At 46.1% G+C, this 25,326-nt stretch overlaps 1 protein-coding gene across 2 annotated transcripts in view; it reads left to right on the top strand.

Moving 5' to 3' along the window:
* Positions 1 to 818: 818 nt before the first annotated feature.
* Positions 819 to 25,326, top strand: part of LOC139061317 (uncharacterized peptidase C1-like protein F26E4.3) — a 46,957-nt gene continuing 22,449 nt past the window's right edge. Inside the window, exons 1-3 of one of the 2 annotated variants that reach the window (XM_070541172.1) lie at positions 819 to 960; positions 4,054 to 4,357; positions 22,818 to 22,881. In XM_070541172.1, the coding sequence (XP_070397273.1) occupies positions 4,066 to 4,357; positions 22,818 to 22,881 (356 nt within the window). In that variant the 5' untranslated portion in view covers positions 819 to 960; positions 4,054 to 4,065. Of the gene's footprint in view, positions 967 to 4,053; positions 4,358 to 22,817; positions 22,882 to 25,326 lie in introns of both variants that reach the window. The other variant, XM_070541173.1, reaches the window with a different exon arrangement.

Genomic DNA, 25,326 nt, shown 5'->3' with positions numbered 1-25,326 from the left:
CGCCCATTCAGAGTGCCCGGACAGCTCCACGCCTAATTTTAGTATTTTCCTGAAAGGTGTTGCAGAGGAATTTCAATAACTGAACAAATACTCTCATATCTGTTGTGTGTTCCGTCATTCTGTAATCATTATTCCTGTTTCTCCACTGGTGTTTTCTATTCTCTTCGTGTACACATTCTATGTTCGGTTATAATCTGTATTCGTCAAATTATTATTCTTTATTCATGTGTGCGCGCGTGTGTATGTGTATACGTGGGTGAGAGCTTGCATTGTTCTTCCTGTGCATTGTTTTGCCGAGTGCGCCAACACCGTCTAAGACCCTCGAGGTTGTTCCTTGGCGCTTTAATAAACACCTTTGTTTGATTGATTGATCATATCCTGCGACATCATTGACTCCCAAAAGCTCAAAGAATGTCTGACAGATGCGCTCCTTTGGGGGCGGTCCGCCAAAGGAGCCCGAGTCAGCGCCTGACAAGGCTGGCTCGACACTTCTCGCATTCACTCGCTAATGCCAAAGTGGAGAGAGAAGGAATACAGAGAGAGGGAGGGAGAGAAGTGCGCCGCACGCCGACAAAGAATCTCACGGAGCGAAGAAAGAGTCAACGCTCAAAACCGAAAAAAATGGATTGAAAACAGCGTTTCCCTTTCCCAGTTCTGCACATGCGGGCTCTCTCCACCGCCCCCCCCCCCCCCTCCCGTTTCGAGCCTCGGAAACAACAATCACGGCCCGGAGCAGCTTCCCCTTCCCCACGGCTGCGTCCATCTCTCTCCCTCGTGCGCGAATCGCGGCGCGTCCACCCTCTCCCTCGCACTGACACCTTGCGCTGCTGGCCGAGCTCCCGCACAAGAGCGCCGGGCCCAACAGGAGGCAGAGGCTGCGGCTAACCACCGGAACCGTAGGTGACCCCGAGCACGCTCACGCGTACCGTGTAAACCCCATCCGAAGGCGAACCCTCGAAGGCAAGTGTATGTTCGCACTGCGATCTTACCAGCTAGCAATAGACGGTGTAATACTGGAAGCCTTCCCCGCAAAGCAGCTCACCTTTCATTTTTGTCGTGATTTCCTTATTTTTTCTATTTCTGCGGAAATTATGAAACGTGATCACCGCGCATAATTCCTTCAGACCGCGGAAGCAACCGCAGTGACGGCGGTAAAAAAAAAAAAGATGTAAGTGAATGACAACAAATTGACCCAGAATTTATCCCTATGACTATTTATCAGAATGCCACAACATTACAGCGGTACGGTGCTAATGGCTTTGCATGTGTTTATTGTGACTAGATTTGGGGGCGACAGTTGTGGTGACGCTGGTGCCCCGTGATATGTAAGCTGGCTACGACAGCGAGTAGAGGACGGTGTCTGCGAAAGTGTGGCACGTACGTGTATCTTCCCGATTTCTAACATCGCCAAAGAGGGTACTTCACATTTTGTGACTGTGTATTTTATGCCACCATTTCGCGAATTGGCGGAGTAATTTTGTAAAACGTTTTGCTTTTTCATCTCTCTCTTGCGGTCAATGCAAAACGGTTGTGCAGCATAGTGTCGTAGTGCCAATATAACAGATGTAAGGTTCTTTCGGATAATGCCATCAATTTCTTATTCTACGTTCGTGCGCATTCAAGCCAATCTCTGTATAGCTAGCCAGACTAACGTAAGCGTGCGATGTCACGCAAAGAAATGCTGCAGCATTTAAGGAAACAAGCACAACCGAGAATTAGCTTACGACGGGTGACTCACGTCATTCGAAGGAAAACTAAGAATTGTTCTAGCTGACTCAGCATGAAGGTTATCGATAGCTGGGCGGCAAGGGAGCTTTAGTTTTCTGCGCCCCTTTCGCTATGGTGTTTTATCTCCGAATTTTACTTATCCCGATTTGTCACGGCACCCTCATTGCTTCATTAATTAGGGAAGTTTGTCTTGACTTACTGACTGCGAACATTGACCGCAAAAAAATTTCTAGAGATTAAAACGTTTTTCCCCCTTTGATTACTTTTAGTCGCATATTGAAAATCTGGACAACTCGTCGTTTTTTCTTCCACTTACTCTTCAGTTTTAGTTTCCCATCTTTCAAGATTTCAGGCCATGTGTTGTAATCTGACAATAACTTTCTAACGTGAGCCTAAGTCGATGGATAGTTATTGCGTTTCTAGAAAATGACTCCGCATTGATGCGGTGTGGGGACCACACTGAGCTTTCGGGTTCGAACTCATGTCTTTCAAGTTAGTGCCAGACTACATCGTCCTAAATGCGACATATTGTAAGCATATTTTTGTGTGCGTGTGTATGAAAAAAAGTGTTCCTTACTCATGCAACCCGATGTCACTCGGTGTTAAGCCGAAGGCTGCACCTAACTGTCGTTTATATTATACCTCAGCCGTACGAACTGCGCCTGCTGGTTCTCATGCTCAGGCTGACTTGTTCACAAAGGGGAGGGGTAGGACTTCACGGATAAGTTGAGGTTGAGCGTCGGACTGAAGTGGTGGACATTCGAACGTCTTTCTGTTTCTTACATTAACGAATGTATACAGTCCGTATACTTTTTTGTACACTTCCAGCAGACAGCTTTGCCTTTTTACTGACCTATCCTTATTGTTTATGCCACAGTTAGAAGCTCCCGTGAATTTGAAAGAAAGGTTCTATTTCGTTTGGTGTGATCCACAGACATTTGAACAGCACGCCTTTTTACAGACTCTCGAGACAATTATTTGTAATTAAGGAGATGACACCCGCGAAGATACCTTCGTTAAAAAACGACAAATATTGAAATATATATTTTCTTAAATATTGTACCGAGGCACCTTTTCCGAACGTTTACTTCTCTGTCTCGTATACTTTGCGCTGCAAGGCAGTAGTGCTAAACTGTGGCCTCATTGATGTGCAAACGCTTCGAAACAATGTTTGCGTTTCACCACATTCTCCTTAGGGGTTTAACCATTAAACGACCATTCTCCATGGTCGTTTAACCATGCGCCCTAAACGAGGACCGACTGCAGTTGTGGCACCACTGTCGGCTTCTTAAGGAGCTCCAGCAATATTGTGCGTTCGCACCCGTTCGCTCCAAGAAAGCCGCGCCACAGCACTTCGCTAGGTATAGTATCGAAGCTACGACCTTGTTCTTCGACAAGTGTACGTGCTAAGGAAAAGCGCTACGTTCCGTACTCATGGTGGTACTAGCCTCGAAAAGAAAAAAAGGAGGTTATTGTCGGGAGTACGTAATCGATAAATTACCCGTTCCATTCGAGTTATCGAAGCTAGGAAAGTGAACAAAATCAGTCGCGATGAGGCTCCTGATGCCAGTCGTGAGATGTCACCGTAGGAATTAAAGAGAATGGAAGATAACTATAGGGACAACAGAGCGGTGCAGTGAAGTTGTGCGCGTTGACTTATAAAAGAATATAAAGTAATATGAGCAATCACTTCAATTCTTCCACTAGGAGGGCGCACACACTTTCATTAGGATGCTTTGATACGCCGCAGGTCAAGCTGTTCGTATATCTTTAAAGGACTGCGCCGATCACTCTCGGTGAGACACCCAAAGAGCAATAGTGCACAATCCTGAATGCTCTTCATAATGGCGTAATACAAACCGTAGCCGTCATACATGTGATATTATTAACAGAAAATGAAACAAAAAAATGGTTCGTTTTATACGTTACATGTACAATATGCCATCCGCATCTCCGTGGTTGACTTGTTTTTTTTTTGCATTTTTATTCTTTCACGTAATTTTGACGATGAATATAGAGTGTTATATGCCACTAGCTTTGTTACTGTCGCAAGAAATGCAGTCGAATTTCTTAGCCGCTGGGGTCTCTCTTTAATGCTTGGGGTCAGCGGGTCGTTCGGTGGTCTATTTCTTTCCACCACCTCGGGACAACACCGTACAACCGTGGTCGATAAAAAAGGTCTCGCATTGTGTTGAGAAATAAACGGCCGTCTGCGGCTTCAGTTAGACAAAAAAAAAAGGTGACAGTAAACAACTCTGCACCCGGCTAACTCGACACGAGCCGTAAGCGCACCAGTCCGTCGATCAACTATGCTTTTCGCGACAGGTCGGAGCCATCATGTCTTCTAGAAGAACGACGCGGCCCGTCGTTCCGCACCGCCCCTGGGTCCTGCTTTGGTGCCTCGTGACCTGCGCAGCGGCCATCGACCCCGACCTGGTGGGCGACTACTGTGCCGCCCGTAGGGACCCCTGCTGCCGTGGCCGCATGGACGACTGCTCGGTTCCCATTCTGGGGACGCTCTGCTACTGCGACGTCTTCTGCGAGCGGCCAGGCAACGGAGACTGCTGCCCCGACTACCCGAGGGTGTGCAAGGGAATCGTCGAGCCCCCGCCACAACTGGTTCTCCTCGGTGAGTTACGCGCATGCGGGGGGAAATCTGTCGAGATAGATAGATAGATAGATAGATAGATAGATAGATAGATAGATAGATAGATAGATAGATAGATAGATAGATAGATAGATAGATAGATAGATAGATAGATAGATAGATAGATAGATAGATAGATAGATAGATAGATAGATAGATAGATAGATAGATAGATAGATAGATTTAAGGCACACATTTGACAGTGCTTGAGCATACAGTGAAATAAGTAAAAGTCTACCATTATGTAACAAATTCAAAGCACTAACTTCTCCACGACATAGCAAGAGTAGTTCATGAAAGAGAAATAAAAGGACAGGTAAGAAGACTCAAGTAAGGACGTCATTATGTATAAAAAAAGTGCCTCGTAAGTTTGTTGCCAGCGCGCGAAGAGTGTGGGTAAACACATACGAAGACGTTTGCATGCTTCAACACACGACACACGGGTTCGTGGAGAGTGCAGGAACGCATCACAGAAATCGCACCGCGTAACACGTCACGCAAGAAGTTCACATCATTTATGGGAGACTCCTGTCGCTGACTCGTGGCGTTCTGCTAGCTGAGCATCAGGTCGCGTGTTCGATTCCCTGCTGTTGCGGTGGTCTACTTGAAGAAAAATAAAGCGAGGAATTAAAAAAACACTGACGCAACAAGCACAGAATGCTCGTCAACAAACACCATGTGGTCGAAGTTATTCTGCAGTTTTTCACTAAGCGATGTCTGTCATTGTCCTTGCGTTTTTCTTTTGCTTTCTGTGTGGCGGGGGATAGTCAGTCAACAAAAATCAATCCAGGCTATCCGCACGAGGTCGTTGCACAGCGGTAATATGTACCACGCAACAGTGCGCTTAAGCAACTTGTTGTCGTGTCGTGGTAGTTCTTCAACCGTCGACTTTATTTCCAGTTATCCGGCCTTATTGGATTAGAAGTATTGCGGAGCTGTCGCACGTGATCGGGGCTGTACAACAGCTGTCACCATACAGGGTGGTCCTTTTGAAAGGAACCACGTGACCACGTGACCTGTGCTCTGCTATGAGAGTCTGCTATGATGCTATGAGAGTCCCCTTTGGAACAAGGCAGTGGGTTGCGCCATCAAGCTCTTGCTACTATACTACATAATTCCCTACCTAGATTAAAAAAGAAAAAAAAAGAACAGGAAGAAAAAGAAAACGCGCGATGAATTCCCATAACCAAATTTTCTGACCCCCTGTTTTTTGTCGTTTCTCGAGATTTCTTCCACCAATCTTCCAAGCGCCTCTTACTAACCTCTGCTGCGGACATGCTTACTTTCCCGCTGCTTTCGCTGAACCCAAGGGTTTCAAGGAGGCCAGTGGTGCCTAAATCGACTGCTGAGCTGATATCTTCACATTCTAATAAAACGTGCTCCATCGTTTCGCTAGGTTTGCCGCACCAAGCACATGGTTGTTCTTTCTTCATATATCTCGCTTTATAGGTGCGTGTTCTAAGGCATCCGGATCTCGCTTCGAAAAGTAATGAGCTTCCCTTTGAGTTATCACAAATTGTTTATTTCCTGATTTCGTTTTTTACTCGTAAGTAGCTGCTCATGGCACGTTTCTTTTCCATTGCCGCCACCCATGAGATTATTTCAGCCTCTCTGACTTTCCGCTTGACCGTCTTTGTTGCTGTGTTGCCCACCCCACAGGCCGCATACTTGCTGGTAAGCTTCCTAGTTCTTTTCCTTCACTGTGAATCAATGTTTTTCCAGTACAAATCCCTCAACACTCTCTCAGCCCATTTAGTTTCTTCGATATTCCTCAGTAGTTCTTCATAGTCGATTTTACCGTGAGCTTCCCTCACTTCAAAACTTGTCCAGCCACTATCATTCTGCACAGTTTCATTTGTAGTCTTCCCATGAGCGCCCAATGCGAGGCGTCCCACTGACCTTTGGTTGCCATGGATGCATGAATGGATAGATGAATGGATGAGCGGCCCCTTAGGAGCGAGGCGGTGGGTTGCGCCACCGAGCTCTAACTATTATGCTGCCTAATGCCCTACCTAGGCTAAAAAAGACAAAAAAAGGAAACCCACGATGAATTCTTATAACCAAATTTTCTTACCCCCTATTGTGAACTTTGTTTTCGCAAGCCTCTGCTTTTTCTCGTTTCCTTACTTTTCTTCCACCAATCTAGTCTTCCACCAGATAGTATTTTCGTATTGGCCATCAAGGCTGCTTAAAGCGCCAGCAAATGACAGCAAGGGAAAGCACGTTCGCTTTAGCGTTAGCTAGTAGTGGCCAGAATAACTAGACCTAGCTGATAGGCAAGCGCTGTAACCGAAGCCCTCAGTACTATACCTTCTACGTGTCGTTCAGTGTCACAATACAGACTACATTGATTCTCCACTACCTCTCTCCATACTATAGCCACCAATGCGTGGTACAGTGCGCAAACCGAACAACCGCCGCTTGTTCAAAAGCAAAGCAGTCGTTCCCAGGCCAAAATTTATTCAATCTGACCATTGCTGTGACGCCGTCACAGCACAGTATTGTGGGGCCTAACTATCAGAAACTTCACAGCGGGTTATCGGGCATGCCGTAGTCGAGATCCCCGGATTACTTTCTTGAGCGTTCTTTACCGTTTACCCAAAAGCACGGTGCACACGATTGGTTTTACAATCCGGTCCCAGCGACACGCAGCCACCGCGCCCACGAGTCGAACCCGCACCCTCTCTGCTTAGCAGCACGAGGCCATCGGTCACTGGAGCAGCCCAGGTACGACGCAGGCACCCTGCCGCTGCTATTACAGAGGAGTCGCTTTCCCAAACAGTCTGACGACCGGGTTGGCCAGGCAGGGCTAACCACACGTTGCGCCACTAGCGGGACGGAACGCGCAACGTGGTCCTAGAGCTCCTCGACGATGCCCACAGGTCGCTATACCGGACGTCGAGAGCGGGCCAAGCAAGGGAACGTTTGCTTTGGCCGACACGGAAGAAGCGCTCGAGGAGAGCTCGCTGAAGGAACGGTGGAGGACCAAGAGATCGCGATAATACTTGGCAGGCATCACGCCTCGATAGCAGTGTTTGTCAGGAGCACGGCACGATAATGCGCCTTGGAAATGCCGCACGCTCGCCCGGTAGCCCCTTCTGAGGATTCGCTCGTTCAGCGGTCGCCCGAAGAATTGTGGAGATGAGCATACGGCGTCTCTTCTGTTGGAGTGACGTCGCGATCTTTAGTTTGTCTTCGACGGAAGGATACTTTTTTTCCTATCTTACGCGACTATGAGCACCTTCAGGCATGTGGCTTTCTGCGCTAATTACTACCAGCCCACGCACGATGGCCGCTTCGGAGAATGCGGACAACTGGTATCTGTTTGTTCACAAACGTTCTAGGCGTATACTTAAAAGACCAGTGTCGCGGGCGTTAGTGGTGGGTTTCCTCGTTTTCTCCGTGCTATTAGCGGGGATTCGTTTCGTGTAAGTATGTACAAGCGATATTCGTATCCCACAGGTGTCCTAGGCTAATGTAAACAATGCACATGCGCCTCTCCTTTACAGTGCTGTTAAAAGTAAACCAAAGGCTTCCACGGCCGTCAGAGTCTGCGACGCCTCATCTTTGAGCGTCGCAGTCACAATGCGCGGTTTCTTTGCTACCTTCCCAATCGGAATGACCGCGACGCTCAAGCGACTTTCGTGATGCGGCGTGTAAGGACACGCCTTCACGTCACGGCACTCCGTACAGAGAAATTACGCTTCACTCCACTACGTTAAGTGCCGAAATCGCTGCAATGCATATAATCAACTCCTATAGGTATATAAGCCGCCATCACGTTTCTTAAAATAAGCCAGATCTGTCTTGGCGCTCTTTGGCCATATCTGGCCCTTGCGCCACTAAACAACACGTATTCATTCATTCAAGCCAGACATCCGGCACTCACCAGATCAATATTTCGACCCCTCTCTTGTTCGCGACGTACCAAAAAAATAAAAAATAAAGAAGCGATAAGCAGACTGCCACGTCTAGGTAGAGCGGCTCTGAGGGCGCCGGCCTTGACTCCAGACGACCGGTGACGCCTGAATGCAGCAGCAGACCGACTTCCCCTTCCTACGTCGCACGAGCCCGCAATCAAACAGCGCCGGGTCAGTGTGCCACCACACTTGAGGCTTATCGAGCTCTTCTCACCCAGAGCACAAAGAACCCGTACACATGTGATCAAAGACGCCGACGAAGACGAACTATATACGAACCACGGCGACGTTGGAAGCACGCGGAGCACTCCACCCAAGCTCGCGCCATGTGCTCAGTGGAGGCGCAACACAGCAAGGTTCAAAGCACTCGATACACGCGTGGGTCAGGTAGTATAGTAAGCCTACGTGCGCCGCCGTGCGGTGGTCGAGAACCGATACTCAGTCTTTCGCGGAAATGCTTCGTCGCCGCGCTATCTCCTGCCTCTTGTCGGTCAACTAAGCTGAGAGAGCGTAAAGATGACTTATACACGCTTTACGGGCACTGTACGTGTTCCATTGCCTCTTGAGACAGCTATTCCGATAGACCTTTTACTGGTCGCTCCTGATTGAAAATTGCATTTGTTTTTTTGTCGGTTCTCAAGGGCTGATACATACATACATACATACATACATACATACATACATACATACATACATACATACATACATACATACATACATACATACATACATACATACATACATACATACATACATACATACATACATACATACATACATACATAAAGAACTAACTTTTGAAATTTCTTAAATTCCATATATTATTTAACCATTAGAAAAAACAAGTTATCAAATCCTTGGTAATCGATATGACTCCAAAAACTTCTGCATTGCGGGTGTTGGTCACCAAGGGCACAAAACCATGCCTTCAGGCAATCTTTGTTGTTGTGAGGATGGCTTCCTGTTGGACCCCCTTTCACCAGCGTCTCCTCTGTAATAGTTCATCGTTTAGGCCCAGATAGTCAGGTGTTTACATGTTAGGAATGACGCAGTGTAGAAATTTTTCAGGCAACCACTTTTGCATCATTTAGGTCATGTGTGTATTCGTAGAGTCTTAACAGGGACTTGAAATTTCATGCGGAAAGTGCGCAATGGTGGCATTCACGAGGAAGCCAATGTCTGGTTACGGCGTATCTATTAACGGACAACTTATACCATACAGCAGAAGTCACAGGTTCTTGGGAGTCGTAATTGACAGAGACCTGTCTTGGACTCCGCACGTCAATTACGTGAAAAAGCGGCTGACTGCTATCTGTCACCTGTTCAGGTTCCTTGCAGGAAAAAGTTGGGGAGTATCTGTACACGCTATGCTACAGCTGTACATCGCGTTGTTCGTTGGATTCCTGCGATACAGCCTGCCTGCAATATCCAACACCTGCAAGTCTAACCTGCGTACGATACAGAGCATTCAAGCCCAAGCCCTTAAGATATGTCTCGGCTTACCACGCAGTGCATCGACGGCTGAAACCATTGCCCTTGCGCAGGATTACCCAATCAAGACGCACATTACCGTTGAGACAATGCGTATGCATCTCAGGCATTACGCTAGGACCCCTTCTCACCACTTGGCGGGCCTCACTGCTGCAAGGCCCTGCTCGACATTTAGCGGCATTGTCAGTGCACCTCGTGCGTCGTTTACTTCAGGGTACGCACCTGCGGCCAAGCCAGCGTTACCTCCGTGGTGTTTGAGCCGTCCAGAAGTACATCTAATGATTCCAGGACTACAGAAGAAGACAGATCTACCGGCCCCTGCTCTAAAACAGCTGAGCTTACTTCTTCTGCATGAAAAGTACAGCAACCACGTCCACATCTATACCGATGGATCAACTACGTCGTGCAGTTCCGGTGGTGCCGTGGTGGTACCAACGCGAGGAATGACACTGCGCTTCAAGACATCGCATGTCACGACCTCAACGGCGGCAGAACTAACGGCCCTGCGTCGAGCACTGGAATTCATTGAATCTGAAAGAGCTAGAAAATGGGCTGTGTTCTGTGATTCGAAACCGGCATTACAGTGCACGCAGTCAGTTCTTCGACACGGATGCCATGACCAACTGACATACGAAATCGCGAAACTTTGCCATGATGTCCAACAAAAAAAAATGGCTGTGGCTTAGGTAAGGTTAAGCCCAGGATGCGAAGCATACTAGCCTTTATTTTAGTTGTGGAATCACTGTTTAGCCTGGTGAACTGCTGTTGCTTGGCTATATTTGGTTCGGCTAGACGAAGAAACAACTCATGCATTACTGCTTCGACTTCAAGAGTGGAACGCGACAGCGTTCCCGTCGACCCGCCAAGGGGTGTAAGACAATGGGCTACAGGGCAGCGACTACGCGCCCCGCATTGGACGCGGTGAGCGTCGAGCAAAGCAGCGTTCGGCGCGGCAACGAAATGTGCGCCTGAGCAAGAGACGCACGCCTTAGAAACAGCTCGTTTCTAAGGCAACACCGCATTCACTAGAGGCGCTTTTGTACCGCTTTGAAGCATCGTACTCGTGGCTCAGTGGTAGCGTCTCCGTCCCACACTCCGGAGACCCTGGTTCGATTCCCACCCAGCCCGTCTTGCAAGAGTTGAGCCAAAGCCACTTCTCCTCTGTCGTGACGTCACGGTGTCACGTGGTTTCAAGGCGACACCGCCGCGCCTGAGGAGCTGGGTTGAGCTCTCGTAATATGCTTCGCATAAAAGGTCACGAGGTCGTTTTTCAATGGGTACCTGGCCATTGTGGGATCAGTGCAATGATTCCGCCGATAACGCTGCTCGTACAGCACATCATGAAGAGCAGAGCGTTCCAATTCCGCTTTCGAGGACAGACGCCGCTAGGCAGCTTCGACACTTGGCACGCAGTCTCACACTGACTGAGTGGAACTCGCCAAACTTACGATTACATCGACTAAACCCCTCCCTGCAACTCCGGCCTCCACTCGGACTTCCTCGACGTGAAGCTACGCTTCTCTGTCGCCTTTGGTTAGGAGTTGCCTTCACAAAGGCATACTCTACATTAATTGGAGTGACCTACAGTGGAGCATGCGAGGTCTGTGACACGGAAGAAAACATCGACCACCTGCTGTGCCACTGTCCACGATACACCCCTGAGAGACAAGAACTTACCAAAGCTTTTCAAAAACTGGACAATCGGCCGCTTTCTGTGCAGGTGCTGCTGGAACACCGCCCCCATCGCCCGTCGCCCATAAAGCGGTGAAGGCACTTTTGTGCTTCTTAAGGATGACGGGCTTGTGCGACCATTTGTGACTATAATTGCAATTTCTGTAAGGCCACACACGTCAGCGAACTCACTGCAATTTCCTTCTTTCCTTCCCTCCGCTCTCTCCCTGTTATCTTTGTTTTCCCCCTTTCCCGTTCCCCCGGTGTAGGGTAGCCAACCGGACGTGATTCTGGTTAACCTCCGTGCCTTCTTCTTATCTCTTTCCCTCCTTCCCGTAGAGTCTTACTGGAAGATGTGTGGTAGCCCCCGTCACGAAACAAAATACATGTTTTGCCGCTACCTCCAGTACTTCAATATATGCAGCATGCACCTACTCTGAGGCCATCAGGGGTAAATAGGGGCCGTATGACGCGGTCATCATAGCTGGCAATTCTCAAGACCACGGTAGACAATGATAGCATGGCTTTCATAGCATTGGAAAAATCTGTAGGGATGGAAAAAAAATCTAATGCAAATGTTGGAATGTGTATGAAGTGAAGATTAAGTATAGTTGTAAATAAATGTTTAGGTGCACGTTAAAGAACCCCAGGTGGTCGAAATTTTTGGAGACCTCCACTATGGCGTGCCTCATAATCAGAAAGTGGTTTTGGCACGTAAAACCCCATAAGTAAAAAAAAAGGCTGTAAATAAATGTTTTTCAACTCCTGGCGTTGCATACAATTTTGTTTACTGTCATCGCATGCATTGAGTGATTTCATGGAACGTTCATGTTTATCGACCACGTAGGTCGCAACTTTAGTGTCATGTAATTTTTTAATGTTTAAGCGCTGCGCCGTTCGCAAGCTGTGTTGAAATGCAAGCACCAAATCAAGTGGATGCACAGTGCGAGACAAATTACGCAGCAATGTCACAAAGACGAAGGCGACGCATAACACTCGTTGACGAAGGAATGGTGATAACAAATGTATGCGTAGAAATTTACGAGAAATATCGGGCAACACCTACGGATTTTGTACATCTTGTACCGCAGTGGGACATGCGCATTCTGGTGGGTTGGCCAAGAGCAGGCACACCCCTAGTGGCACATACGGAATGGCTAAGTAAAAAAAAAAGTAAAGCATGTCAATCAATATATATATATATATATATATATATATATATATATATATATATATATATATATATATATATATATATATATATATATATATATATATATATATATATTCAGTTTTTAGGTAGCATTATTAGAGGAACAGGGATGGCCAAGGATGGACACACGCGTAGGGCTAGATCAAAGTGTGCAATGTCTAAATCAAAGAAATCGAGGAATTCGTTAATCAAATTTCACCATTCCGTCAACAGATCGGCGTGCTTTAATTAGAACCGCCTGTGAGCCGACGTTACATATTCAGGTTTTATGCAGGAACACACTTTTTTTTTTTGGTTACGCGGATGAGAGTTCTGCGTATATGGTCAGAATACAAGGGGTACTTTTATATAACCTATGATTCACAAATGGATTCGGTGAGCGACCGACCCAGCTGACAGGCAGCCACACCAAACCCGGGAAAGCGGGCAAATAAAGCTTCGCTTAAAAAAAGAAAAAAATTATCGTGCTATGTTCCTGTCATCCACCACATAAGTCATACTTTCTTCGTCAGAAAAGAACCAAAGCATGCCGTGCTCCACGGCAGAGCGAGCGCCTAGGAGAAATGATGTCCACGATGCTTCGTCATCTTCTCGGGTAAACAAGTTACCCTATAGTTTAGCAGGGCTTGCAGCCGATGTGTTCGGAAATCACACGCCTCCTGGTGGTGCTCTCAACTCCCAATTTGTTTCGCAAGTGTCATTAACTGGCATACCATGGTCGTCATCGATGGCCAATCGTCATCGATATTGCATTTGATCGGCAATATCCGCTACTTGCTTGTTTGGCACTACTTTATTTTCCCCTTTGGGTAAATGAAGTTACGCGCCTTTTGTGAAGAGCAGCTCTTTTCCTTTCATCCTTGAAAACAAATACATTTTCCACACCCTGGAAAGCTGCAGTTTCCGAATCTTTGCTGTAAACGCCAAGTGTGCCGATAAAAAGAATACGTTTACTTTTGCTGCGTGACATTGGAGACTGTAACCTTATTGCGAATACTAGACAGACGAAATACAAAGGCCATAGGAGGCAATACAAGAGTAACATACGAATGTGCGCGTCTAAGGGAAGATATGGAGCTGCGTTCATCCGTGCTCAAATAATACATGTAACAGGGGGGCAACGTAACAGTATACCCTGCCCAATTCTAAGAATTCTATCACCAAAAGTCACCGCGACGGCATTACGAGAGCTGTAAAGGCAGGTTAATCAATGGAGAGTTTTAGAATACGGTACCCAACAGCGCCCTAGCGTTAAGGGGCGCGGATTCCAGTGTGGGCCCTTCGCGCTCTTTTTGTTCTCGCTACGCGTACCCTTGCCACGTCCTGTGGTTTTGGGTCATACAGGGTTTTGGGCGTCCACATCTAAAGCTCTCAAATGTCACGTGTCAGCAGCGGCACTGTGGCGCTACAGCAATAAACAGTCACTTATACTTAAACTGACTATTGGGCGAAAATATCGAAACCTCTTTAGCAAACAGTAAAGAGTAACGTTAACCTGATAATAATAATTAACTCCATACACTATGACAAAATCAGCTGAGTTTAGGAAATTTCGTCCCATTAAAAATTGGCAGAGAAAGAGAGAGATAAAATGCAAGCAAAGACAGGAAGAAGAAGGTTGGCACTCTACCCAAGCATATCACGGACCTACAAGAAAGATAACCCACAATTATGGGGATGCTTCGTGGGATATATATCAAACGGAGCGAACGTCAAATCTTTCTGTCAGCAATCAAAGAAAGTTATGTATCCATTCATACTTACCTGGCCCCTGCCCCCAGCAGGACGTGGATTTCAAGCGACGTGAGCACAGCTGTGCTTGGAAACCACCGGCAGGTTTGTAGAACGCCGCACAAGACGCCAAATTTGGAGCAGGTTTTGCGTGCTCGCTTTTATTAAAGTACTCGTGCGACGGGTTAATATTAGAAACTCAAAGGGCGGCATTGATGATAGCTTTGGTTCATCAACGCCTTTGCATCCGATATGAACTCGTAAGCAGGGTAAACTTACGGAAGGAACATAACCGCTAGGAAACGGGAAACGGTCTTGCAGCTTTATTTAGTTTTTTTTTTCCGGAAATTGCCGAATTCAACTCGCAGACGACAGTTTAGGTAAACACAATAACGCGAGGCAGAGAACATGGCTTCTTGGTGCGTGGCTGCGAGCGCTGTGGCAGCGACTCGAGTGAAAGAAGCCCATACGGAGCGGGGCATTCACTCCGTGGAACTGGCTGAGGTCAGCGCGTTGTGTCGAAGCGAGGGGGCGGGAGGGGGGGGAGGGGGCGAGGCGACGCCATAGTAAATAGCCTACGAGGCTGCACAGGCTCTGAGACGGATGGAAGGTCTCGAATGTAACAAACTTAAATGCGAGAAAACTGCGAGTGTCACATAAAAAAAAGAAATCGCCAGGGAGGGGAGGGGAGCAATCCAAAGCCCGAAGGACGCCACGTGAAGAAGGGGGCATGTGTACACGTAGATATCGCTACCTCTCAATAAGTCTAAGCGATAAATGAGTGCACGCGACGGCGTCACAAGAAAAGAAAGATTACAAAAAAAAAGTCATAGCGCGAGAATCCACCTGTTCACAGGAGAAGAGCAGAACTTTTTTTTTCTTTCTTGAAAGGCACTGCAGTCCGAAGGTCAGCAGCCCGTGAAGAGACTGCATGAACGCACAGGGATCGAAAGCTGGAAATCGAGCGTAAAGTGTGGGGTCTCACACGCACCACAAGTCACGAGCCGGTGCAATCTCAGAAGTGGTTCCAGACAAAGAAGTCCGAGGGGTAATAAGAACGGGTCCAAGCGCACGTCAGAGGAACGCCGAGATCACGACCAGCAGCTTGACAATATACAGGAAAAAGAAAGTATGCCATCAGTGTGCGGAAGATCTCTATATATTTAAAAGCAGAGATGCTTGCCGGCGCAGATGTGTTTGCCTACATGCTGCTCTGGGTGCGATTCTCTAGCCAATCGAGCGAACCCCCTTTCTTCTCGTTCTTGCATAACTTGGGTCTCGAATACGGCAACATTGATGCTTTCAGTTAGCATGTGAGGGTTTATTGACCAGTTGCCTTCGCCCAGAAAGATCACGTACTCGTGACGCCTGCGGCAGAAAGGATGTTCCACATATGCCGCTAAAGTGAGTGGTGGCGCTGGCTAGCACTCCCAAGGTTAGTTCTAGTACTAACACACAAATACCCAAAGAACGTGGATGGGGAAACCAAGCCGCGGTAGCTCAATTGGTTAGAGAATCGCACGCGTAATGCGAAAACGTGAGATCGTTTCCTACCTGCGACAAGTTGTTTTTTCATCCACTTTCATTGCCATTCATTTATCATTTCTTTAATTCAGTTATTAAGTACAAGTAATTCCCTGTATGTTTTTCTTGGTGCCTTTTTTTTGCTTTTCGTGATATAACTTGAAGGTTGAAATTCAAGGTGGAGCAGTACACGCCGATGATTGTGGTCTTTCAGAAACGCGCATCTTGGTTGTACCCGTCCCACGGAGAAACAGTAGATATTGTAACAACAGACTACGTTCCGTATAATATACTCGCCGACTACGAATACCAGCGCCCAGATTTTCGGCAGAAGCTTCCACAAAATATGCTCGCAAACGGCCGTGGGAAATCTCGGCGATCGCCCGCATTTGGCAACGGACTCGTTTTTCGCATACTGATGGGCAGGCGTTAGTAAAATACGGAAATCCGTATGCAACTTTCGAAAAACGCTTGCTCACAATTTATAAAATGTCCATATGTGCCACGAAACTAATCAGTAATTACTTCGTTAACGGACGCGTCGACAGCAGCAAAGTGCCTCAAACCTAAAATCCGAGAGGGAACAAGGGCCTGTATAGTAAAGAGTGGCAACGGATCGAGGTAAGCAAGCTACACAACCACATAAAACAGCAAGATATAAATAGGCGAAGGAGATACAAGTTTAATCATAATGTAAAGTACTAAACTCGAAGCGGTTTGAGACTGCGTGATTCTCAGAATGATCTGCTCGAAAAGGAAATTTGCCGATGGCTATTCGTCTGCATGTAGCGCATGTAAATAGTCCAGAAAGTATTGAACACCTTCTGTTACAATGCAGAAGTATCCATATGCTAGAGGTAAATAAAGGCTCAAGTGCTCTGGCGAAGGTCTTAAGTTTTAACAATAGAAAGAGAAAGGTAAATGAATTTGCGCTGGAAAATAGTGAAAGGTCGTTTGAGTCGTCAGTTAGCCGACAGATAATAGCCGAGCGAGAACAAGCTTCACTTCTCCTTGTATCCCTTCTCACGCTTGTAATTATGGCAGCTGCCATATTGTTCTGACCGATGTTCTCCGGATCATTCCGATGCTGAACTGCTGACCAAACTTCGGGAAGCTGGTGGAATAATCTGACTAATGATGGCTTTTAGATCACGGGACTTCAAAGCGTATGTCGGCGCAGAGTAAGATGTGCGGCAGCGGCGGCCGAATGATTGCTGCGAGCAGAATTTGCTCAATAAAAAAAAAAAAGAAGTGCTCTCGTGTCTAGTTCCTGCTTTTGCGGCTCCGAATTTTATTATGGATCATATGTGTGAATATTTAGCAGAGACTGGATCAGCGCTTGTGAAGTGCATCCAAAGTACTCAAAATATATTCCAGATAATACTGTAAAAACGCTTCACTTTCGCGCAGCTTCCACTTATGCGAGTTTTGATGAGGTAAATATCGGGAAATTAGGGGAACTTCGCTTTGAGGAAGACATATAAACACTGTGCGGAAAACATAAAATTCGTTTCGCTTTCTAGTTTTGCTATATGCACCCACAAAACATGGCGCGTTCACTTTACTTGGCAGTACAAGCTTGCGCTACGTCAAAATTAAGATTATGTGCAAAAGAAGTAAGATTGTGCACTCATGCCTATGAATTTTGTGTAGGTAAGCCTATGCCTCCCGCGAAAGGGAAGTGATGCGTGCAAAGTCATGCATGATAAGCAAGTGTTGCCGAAGTGCCACGCATAAAAGGCTGAACAGACTGCATTGTTTTGGAAAAGGCCAGAAAGTGTAAAAGAAACAACAACAACAACGACGACGACGACGTTTTTGCTACCCAAGTTTTTTCTAGCCACGAATATGCCCAATTTCCACGATTGGAGAGCGAAATTATATATATAATCTTGAAATATGTTTCTGAACTGTACAATATGCTCTATCTGATGTCCCTGGCACTCGAGTGAACTAAGGTCTTCTGAAGTAAACCACTTTTCGTTATGCTGAATGGTTTTCACAAAAAGGAACCGCATGACACAGCTTCAAACTGGAATTAACTGACAAAATTCTAGAAGAAATAACATATTGTATCGATTCAGTGCAAAGCAAATAGAAAAAAAGAAATTGACTCGCCATCCAGGCCCTGTGAAAGTGGATGCCCAGCGCAGCTGTTGAAAACCACCACTACAGCTGATAAGAGGGTTATGCGATGCTTTATTGCTCTAGACTAATGGTAGTAACGGTAATTTTGACAGCTCGTCACCGCTGGTCGTATTGTCGTTTCTTTTCCTTTTGCCGCTCCTTGTATTCACGCTGCTTGTAGGAACTCCTAACTATGCGTTGCCCACGCATAGCGTTGCTGCAACAACCGTGAAATCAGTTGCTAGGCTGATTCTTCTCTATATGAAAGGCTAGTGACGTCACTACTGACTTCGCAAGCTAGCGTCGCCGCGACAGCTTGCGCAGCAGTAATCTTTACCGTGAAACGTTTGCGAGAAGCCAGCGCTATATGCTTCGCATTGTTATCAGGAGTGCCTTATCATCAATTATGTGGTTCGAATGCTTGTTCCCTATTGGAAGGAATGCTGCGCTGTATGTTGTATGCGCGATACCAAAAGAATGTATACACTTTTCGCTTCAATCGCTAAAGCTTTTCGTTATTTTTTTTTTCGTGGGGACGACGCCGCGAAAGATGTCGACCAACTAGACGCTAACAACTTCACTGTAAAAAAAAGAAGGAAAAAAGGTTATCTAAATTATACTCGTCACAGCATCAATCAGTTATGAGGTGGGCGCGGTTTATGGTCTGCACCTGCTGTTGGACCGCGCCCATCATACTTCCTCTTAAAGCTGGATGCTGACGAAGCCATAGAATGGCTAAACTGCCAACAGCCAATACAGCGCGACGGTGGGACTGCCTCCAATGCTATAAAAAATAATTGAAAATTTTCTGTTAATTAGTCTTCTGAAATTCACGTTATTAGTGCAAAAATATGTACCTCTTCCCTAGGAGCCCTTCTGTAAGAACGCCACGTTCGCTGCGCTCATAGGTATTTCTAAAATAAAAGAAAATTGTATAGCATAAAAACACAGCATGTACAGGTGAGACAGTACATCTAATTCACTGCTAATCATCTGATTATAATGCTAAACATCTCATTCACATGCTAATCAATCTTGCAGACTCTGCAGGTAGTGCCACGTCAGTAGCCCAGGATGTACCCATTCTTTGTTCTCTCGTGTACTTAATCAGGCGATCTACTGAAAAAAAAATACAAAGGAAAGCTATATGCAAGCATGCTTATTCGAGAACAGCGCCCTTGGAACGCTTCGGCACAAGCGTTCTCACGTTAAACCAGAAGCGAATGATAGTCGTCGCAACGTAACATAACACGCACATAAGGTTGACGCACCATACCGTCTGTCGAGATGACAGCAGACAATACAACCGATGACATTGAGGCAGATGTAACCGCACACGTCGCTTCGGTTACGTCATCGAAAGGTTTCGCGGCGCGCTGAGAGCAGTCTGTCTGTGTGCTCTTTTGAAAGCCGTTTAGCGAAAGGATATCCTTGTTTGTTCGTCGTTTTGTCATGGAGAACGACGAACGACTACCACTGTTTCGTTTGAGATTTTTTAACGTGGCACCCGGTTTTCATTTCTTTTCATTTTATTTGGTTTAGCGTCAGCTTGCGCAAGCCTTGCTAGTTTTTCTGTTTTTGTTTCGTTGAGTGTTGCATGAGGTAGCTGTTGTTCCTCTTGTAACTAATATGCGTTCCCCCCTCACCTAATACTGCAACCGGGGAGCCTGTGAGGTACGTAAATGAATACACGAATGTATATCCCGTTTATGGCCAGGGCACTGTTTGGCAAGGTACCGGAAAAACTGTGATCCACGCAAACTTGCTGTTTAAGTCCGCATACACGAACGAGATTGCATTTCCACGTCAAAGTACTGTCAACCTTCGAAATGGAGTCAGTTCATAGACTGTGTGGGCATTACCGAACAAAGCGACTCGTATAGTGACCAAGGTCTAATGCTGCTACAAGACAGCAATAAATAATTCTGATTCCGCGTTGTTCGTCGTCCACTTTGTCGAACTTACGATTTTCAATGTCGCACCAAACCTAACCGCTGGCAGCAGTGAAGTGCATCTACCACTGACGACTGACCCCCGTAGCACCTCGAATCATGACACCGAGCACAGCAGGGAGCTCGCTCGATTTATGAGGCACCAACACTGTTGAACGCGCACAGAGAGTCGCCTCGTGCGACAGGGTCGCGTACTCAGTTTGGGTGAGTAGGGTGCACGGAGAAAAGTTGGCGAAATGTGCAGATGTTCTTGGTGCGCCTAATGGGAAATTAGGCTTCTCTCGCGGGATAAAGCGAGCGAAAAGTTAATGTCGTACGAAAGTGGCCTGCATCATAAACTGCCAGTCCTGACTTTAAGACGTCGATGGTCCTCAAGGATGGAAAAGCAGAATCTGTGTTTTCTGAGTCGCCTTCCATCTGAGTGCCTTCAGGTGCGTCGATGATTGCTTTTTTTCGTGCTCTTCTTGCTCACTCGATCGAACCTTTCGATTGGCTGATTCCCTTCATCCAACTCACGGAAGAGGAAGAGATTGCGTTTACTGGTGGCTCGTGTTTTTTCCATGAGAATACATGGTCATCTCGAAGTAAGTGTTCTTCCGGTAGCTGGATCCGCGTCACCGACATTTCAGTGTGTTTTTGCTTGCGTTTGCGCTCCTTCTCTTGTCGCCGTATATTTCAGTTATACTCTTGTCATTGCATAAGCGAGTGAACGAAGTGGCATGTACATGCTGCTGTGACGTGGTGCCTTGCAGTTCTTGTCAATGGATTAAAACAGCTAGCTTGCCAGTGCGAGGCGCATTTGCAGCGAAGCAGACTTGTAGGACGAGAGGGCGGAAGCCCGTAATGAATGAGACACTCTGCCGTGGTGCCCGCTCGAAGCCTATCGCGCGCGCCTTGCAGGGTGCGTTGTTCCGTTCTCATGGTCGCCCCACGTGCCCGAGCCGCTCTCGTTGCCAACAGCCACGTCGCTCGTGGTGTTTCTTTTTTTTTTTTATCGCGGTGCAGCAGACGACAATTAGCCGACGACTGCGGCCGTTGCAACCGGAAGTACGCACGCCGTCTGCTTCCGACGCCCACAGGGCACGGGCGGGCGAAGTATATTATCGGACGAGAAGTCCGCTGTATTAGAGGAAGTAAGATTTGAGACAGCCCATCGGTAGTAATGGGACCTAGAAATTGTCGAGGGAAACCAACTATGCATAAGCGAGCACTGGGTTCCTTTGGTGACCCCGTTATCGTGTTCTGGCTCCCTGTCCGACCGCAACCGTCCTCCCTACGCGTCGACTACGAATGTGGGTACACTTCGCAACAATGTCTGCCCTCCCTCTTGCCGAAGTCAAAATTGAATATCCGCTCTGAGCACCGGAAGGCTAGAAAGTGTAGCGCTGCAAAGCAAAGCTCTTCTTTTGGAAAAAGAAAACGACTCAAATTCGAAAAATATATTGCGACAACAGTGACGTCACGTCGCTGTGCCGGCGCTGGCATTCTGGAGCGAAATTCATAGGTTCGTAATTTCCTTCTTTAATAAGTAACTGTTGAGAACGGAGCTAAGCGAAAAATCTTGGGGCTTTTTCTTGCTCAAAACCACGACATGATTACTACTCCGGAAATATTTTGACCACCTGGGCTTTCGTTTTCGTTTTTTGGCCGTGCACTTTATTCTAAATGCACGAGCATTTTCGCATTTCGCCTCCATTGAAATGCGGCCAGTCGCGACCTCGGCCTCAAGCTCAGTAGAGCAACGCTATCAGCCACTAGGATATCGCGGCGGGTATGACGGACTTTTTAAAGGATGTTTCTGCCTGAACCGATTTAAAGAGTACAAGGATTCTTGGCGAGTTGGTATTCAGTATCGACGAAGAACAGCGCGATACACAAGAGACGAGTAAGAATTACGACACGAGCGCAGTGTTTTAGGGCTGCTTTTTATTATCGACTATAACAGGGATGATAACAACGCCGCATCAGACAAGCAAGTTCAGGCGCTCACAGTAGAGTGGGTCCCCATCAAACAAAGTCATATATATATACTCATATCACAAGAAGCCAACAAACACTGACACGAAGGACAATATAGGAGAAATTACTTGTGCTTAATAAATGAAATAAAGAAATGATAAATATAATGGAAATTAAAGTGGCTGAAAAAACAACTTGCCGCAGGTGGGAACCGAACCCACAACCTTCGCATTTCGCGTGCGATGCTCTACCAATTGTGGGTTCGGTTCCCGCCTGCGGCAAGTTGTTTTTTCATCTACTTTAATTTCCATTATATTTATCATTTCTTTATTTCATTTATTAACCACAAGTAATTTCCCCTATGTTGTCCTTGGTGTCAGTGTTTGTTGGCTTCTTGTGATATGATATAATATAATATGATATATATATATATATATATATATATATATATATATATATATATATATATATATATATATATATATATATATATATATATTATGTCTAACAATCTACTATGAAGATGCGAACATATATGACTTTTTATATGTAGTTACATGCCTCATATGGGATTATTGAATAGGGTGGTTATGGGAACATATGGATTTTTTTTTCGACAAGAACGTCGCCAATTTTGCACCATGCGATATAATGAAATGCTCAACTTCCGAGCAGTTTGTGAGCTTATCTGGTTGCGTGCGTGTCCAGGCTACGTAAATACTGAACTTTTTGTCTCATAGCATGGTCCGTAAACTTTTGAGGCCGATTTAAGTCAGACATCTCTTCCACGTTTCATCTCACCGGCCACAGCGTCCGCGTCACAGTACGATTACATTGCCTTGTTCACTGTGCAGAGTGCATCGTCGACGGTGTGCGGTACTACGAGAACCAGACGGTCAACGTCGACTGCAACAGATGGTAAGAGTACCCTCACCCACTCCCTTCGGCTTCTGCAGAAGTTTCTGGTTCATGCTACGCGAAAAATGAGACTTCGTTTTCTCTCAACAAATATTCGTGCGGATATGAACACTAGTTTGACCTCCGTGCAGCTTGTGATGAGTTACAACGTTGCATAGCGCCGTACGCGTACAGTAGCCTGGAGCCAGTTGTGAGCACGCGGGTAGAACCACTTAGAGAGTTTTAGCGTGCCTGGTATTCCAGCAAGGCTTTATGCGCATTGCCGGGTTGGCGGAGGCGTAAACGTGAGCTGCCGGCGTGGTGACGCCACTCACCACTCCGCGGCCGCTAACGTTTACACCTCCGCCGACCCGAAAATCCGACTAAGCTTTGCCGGAATACCAGACACGCGAAAACTCTCTATTATTTATTTACCCCCGACTACAACTTTACAGCGTTATGCAGCGCTAGAAAGAGCACGCTAAAATCAACACATAGGAGGTGTGCATTGACGTCATCGAGAGCGCCATTTTTTGTTGAGCCAGCACGTCAAAAAGATGTGCATTATCTCGATCCGCTTATCCTCAGCACAGTGGAAGCTGTGAACAGTGAAGCGCAATGGCGTACAGTGACGTCACGTGAATGCCCCGTATAAAGGTAAAGCTACTGTTAACTTATACGAACGAATTTTCATACACAGTGCTTTGAAACGTTAGATGCAATAGCATATATTCTTTTAAAATAAAAGAAAAAAAGTCTTTCTCTTAGCTTCGTGCAGGTGGGAATAACAAACAATGCATCAAGAAAATCTCAGAAACAAGGTAACTCGATGATTCACTGCAGTAATCGCAAATTACATATAACACTAAACCAACGACGCTAAAATACCCTAATGGAAAATTTCTTTAACCCATTCTGTAAATACTTTCCTATATGTGTCTGGCCATATTGCTTATTTACTTATTTATTTAGTTCCTATATTGCTATCGAAATTTCTGTTTTGTGTTGTTGGTGTTCAACGTGCATGTTGTGTGCTCTGCCGTGCATGGTGGGTAGCGTGACAGGTGTCCTACTTTTGTTGACTATGTTGGTTGCCTTTATGGATCCGAATCAGTATTGTTATTGCTCATATAACATTTTATCTGCGGAAAGCAATGGCACGGTTCGTATGTCTTCATATCAGTCTTGATACATAAGCGAATAATACCTTTCGGAGAGCTATTAGTCCCTTGCAATTTATTTTAGCAGTCGTTCTCCATACCAATAAGTTAAAGCATATGGCTGTGAGAGAAACAGAGCATGGTAATGTTATTGTTTTAGACATTATGGAATGAAATTTTAGATTCTAATGAGAACAGCAGCGATCTTAGGTAACTCGCTGATAAGGTGGTTTTAGATGAGCATTATGTGTCAGTTTTGCACTGAAATATAATCATAAAAACGTGTATTTCAATAGCGACGCTGTTAAATGTAATTTAAGCTCCGTCTTCAACTCTTTTTGTCGGGTGTATGAGGTAAAATATGTTGCCTTGTTAGAACGTAATGGAAGCCTGTATTTCCTCGAACACTTTGAAAGTAATTTCATAAAAAAAGTATTTAAAATCGCTGCTGGCCACTTCATTGCATTCCAGTGGTTTCCAGGACATTGCGGTCTTCACGGAAATGAGATGACGGATGAAACAGCCCGCAGGGGCTCTTGAGTACAAGAAATACGTAAAGATGTGTTATACAAAAAAGTGACGCATCGGCGATGACAAAAAGTCATGCTTGTGTGGAAAAGAAGCGCGCCTGGACCCAACATGTACCCCAGCGTACATTCCTTCACTCGATAGACCCGGGATAGGGATCGATAACTACGCCTAAACTTCCCCGGTGCCAAGAAAACAGTATCATCGTCTTCGCCTGAACGCTGCATTTGTGAAGTTACTTGTGCCGACTTGGGCAATCTACCAATCACTGTACTGCAACAATTGTGGTGGCACAGAAACAATAGAGCGTTTCCTGTTAGAATGCCCAGCCTATATAAGTGAAAGAAAGTCACGTGAAAACAAAGTGGACAAAATTAGTCAGGCACCACTAACGCTTAGAATCACATGAGGTCCTACGCCTTGTCTTTCGAAGCAGTGGTTGGCTTTAAGCTTGCTGTTTGCTGACCTTCAAGATATTGGTTTGCTTGGCAAGCTTTCAGAAATTGTTTTATATACACATTAGAAGGAAGAAACTTAATTTTCACATCGCCTTCTTTTGAATGAAACAGAGGGAACATGTGTAAATACTAAGTCTACCTTTTCTCTCTCACAATTGTCTTTTTTTTCTTTGTCTTCCGCCCTCTTTCTCTCAGGGCCTTTCAATCCCTCTTCTATGCAAGTAGCATGTGGGCGACATTACACACGCCAGGAGAATTCTCTGCCGTTTCAATAAACGGCTTTCTCTCTCTCTCCCATCTCTATTTAGAATCAGCTTACG

The sequence above is a fragment of the Dermacentor albipictus genome, chromosome 6 (assembly GCF_038994185.2).
Source record: "Dermacentor albipictus isolate Rhodes 1998 colony chromosome 6, USDA_Dalb.pri_finalv2, whole genome shotgun sequence".
Taxonomy (NCBI): Eukaryota; Metazoa; Arthropoda; class Arachnida; order Ixodida; family Ixodidae; genus Dermacentor; species Dermacentor albipictus.
The sequence above is the reverse complement of the archived record's forward strand: the minus strand, read 5'-3'. Positions and strand labels throughout refer to the sequence as shown.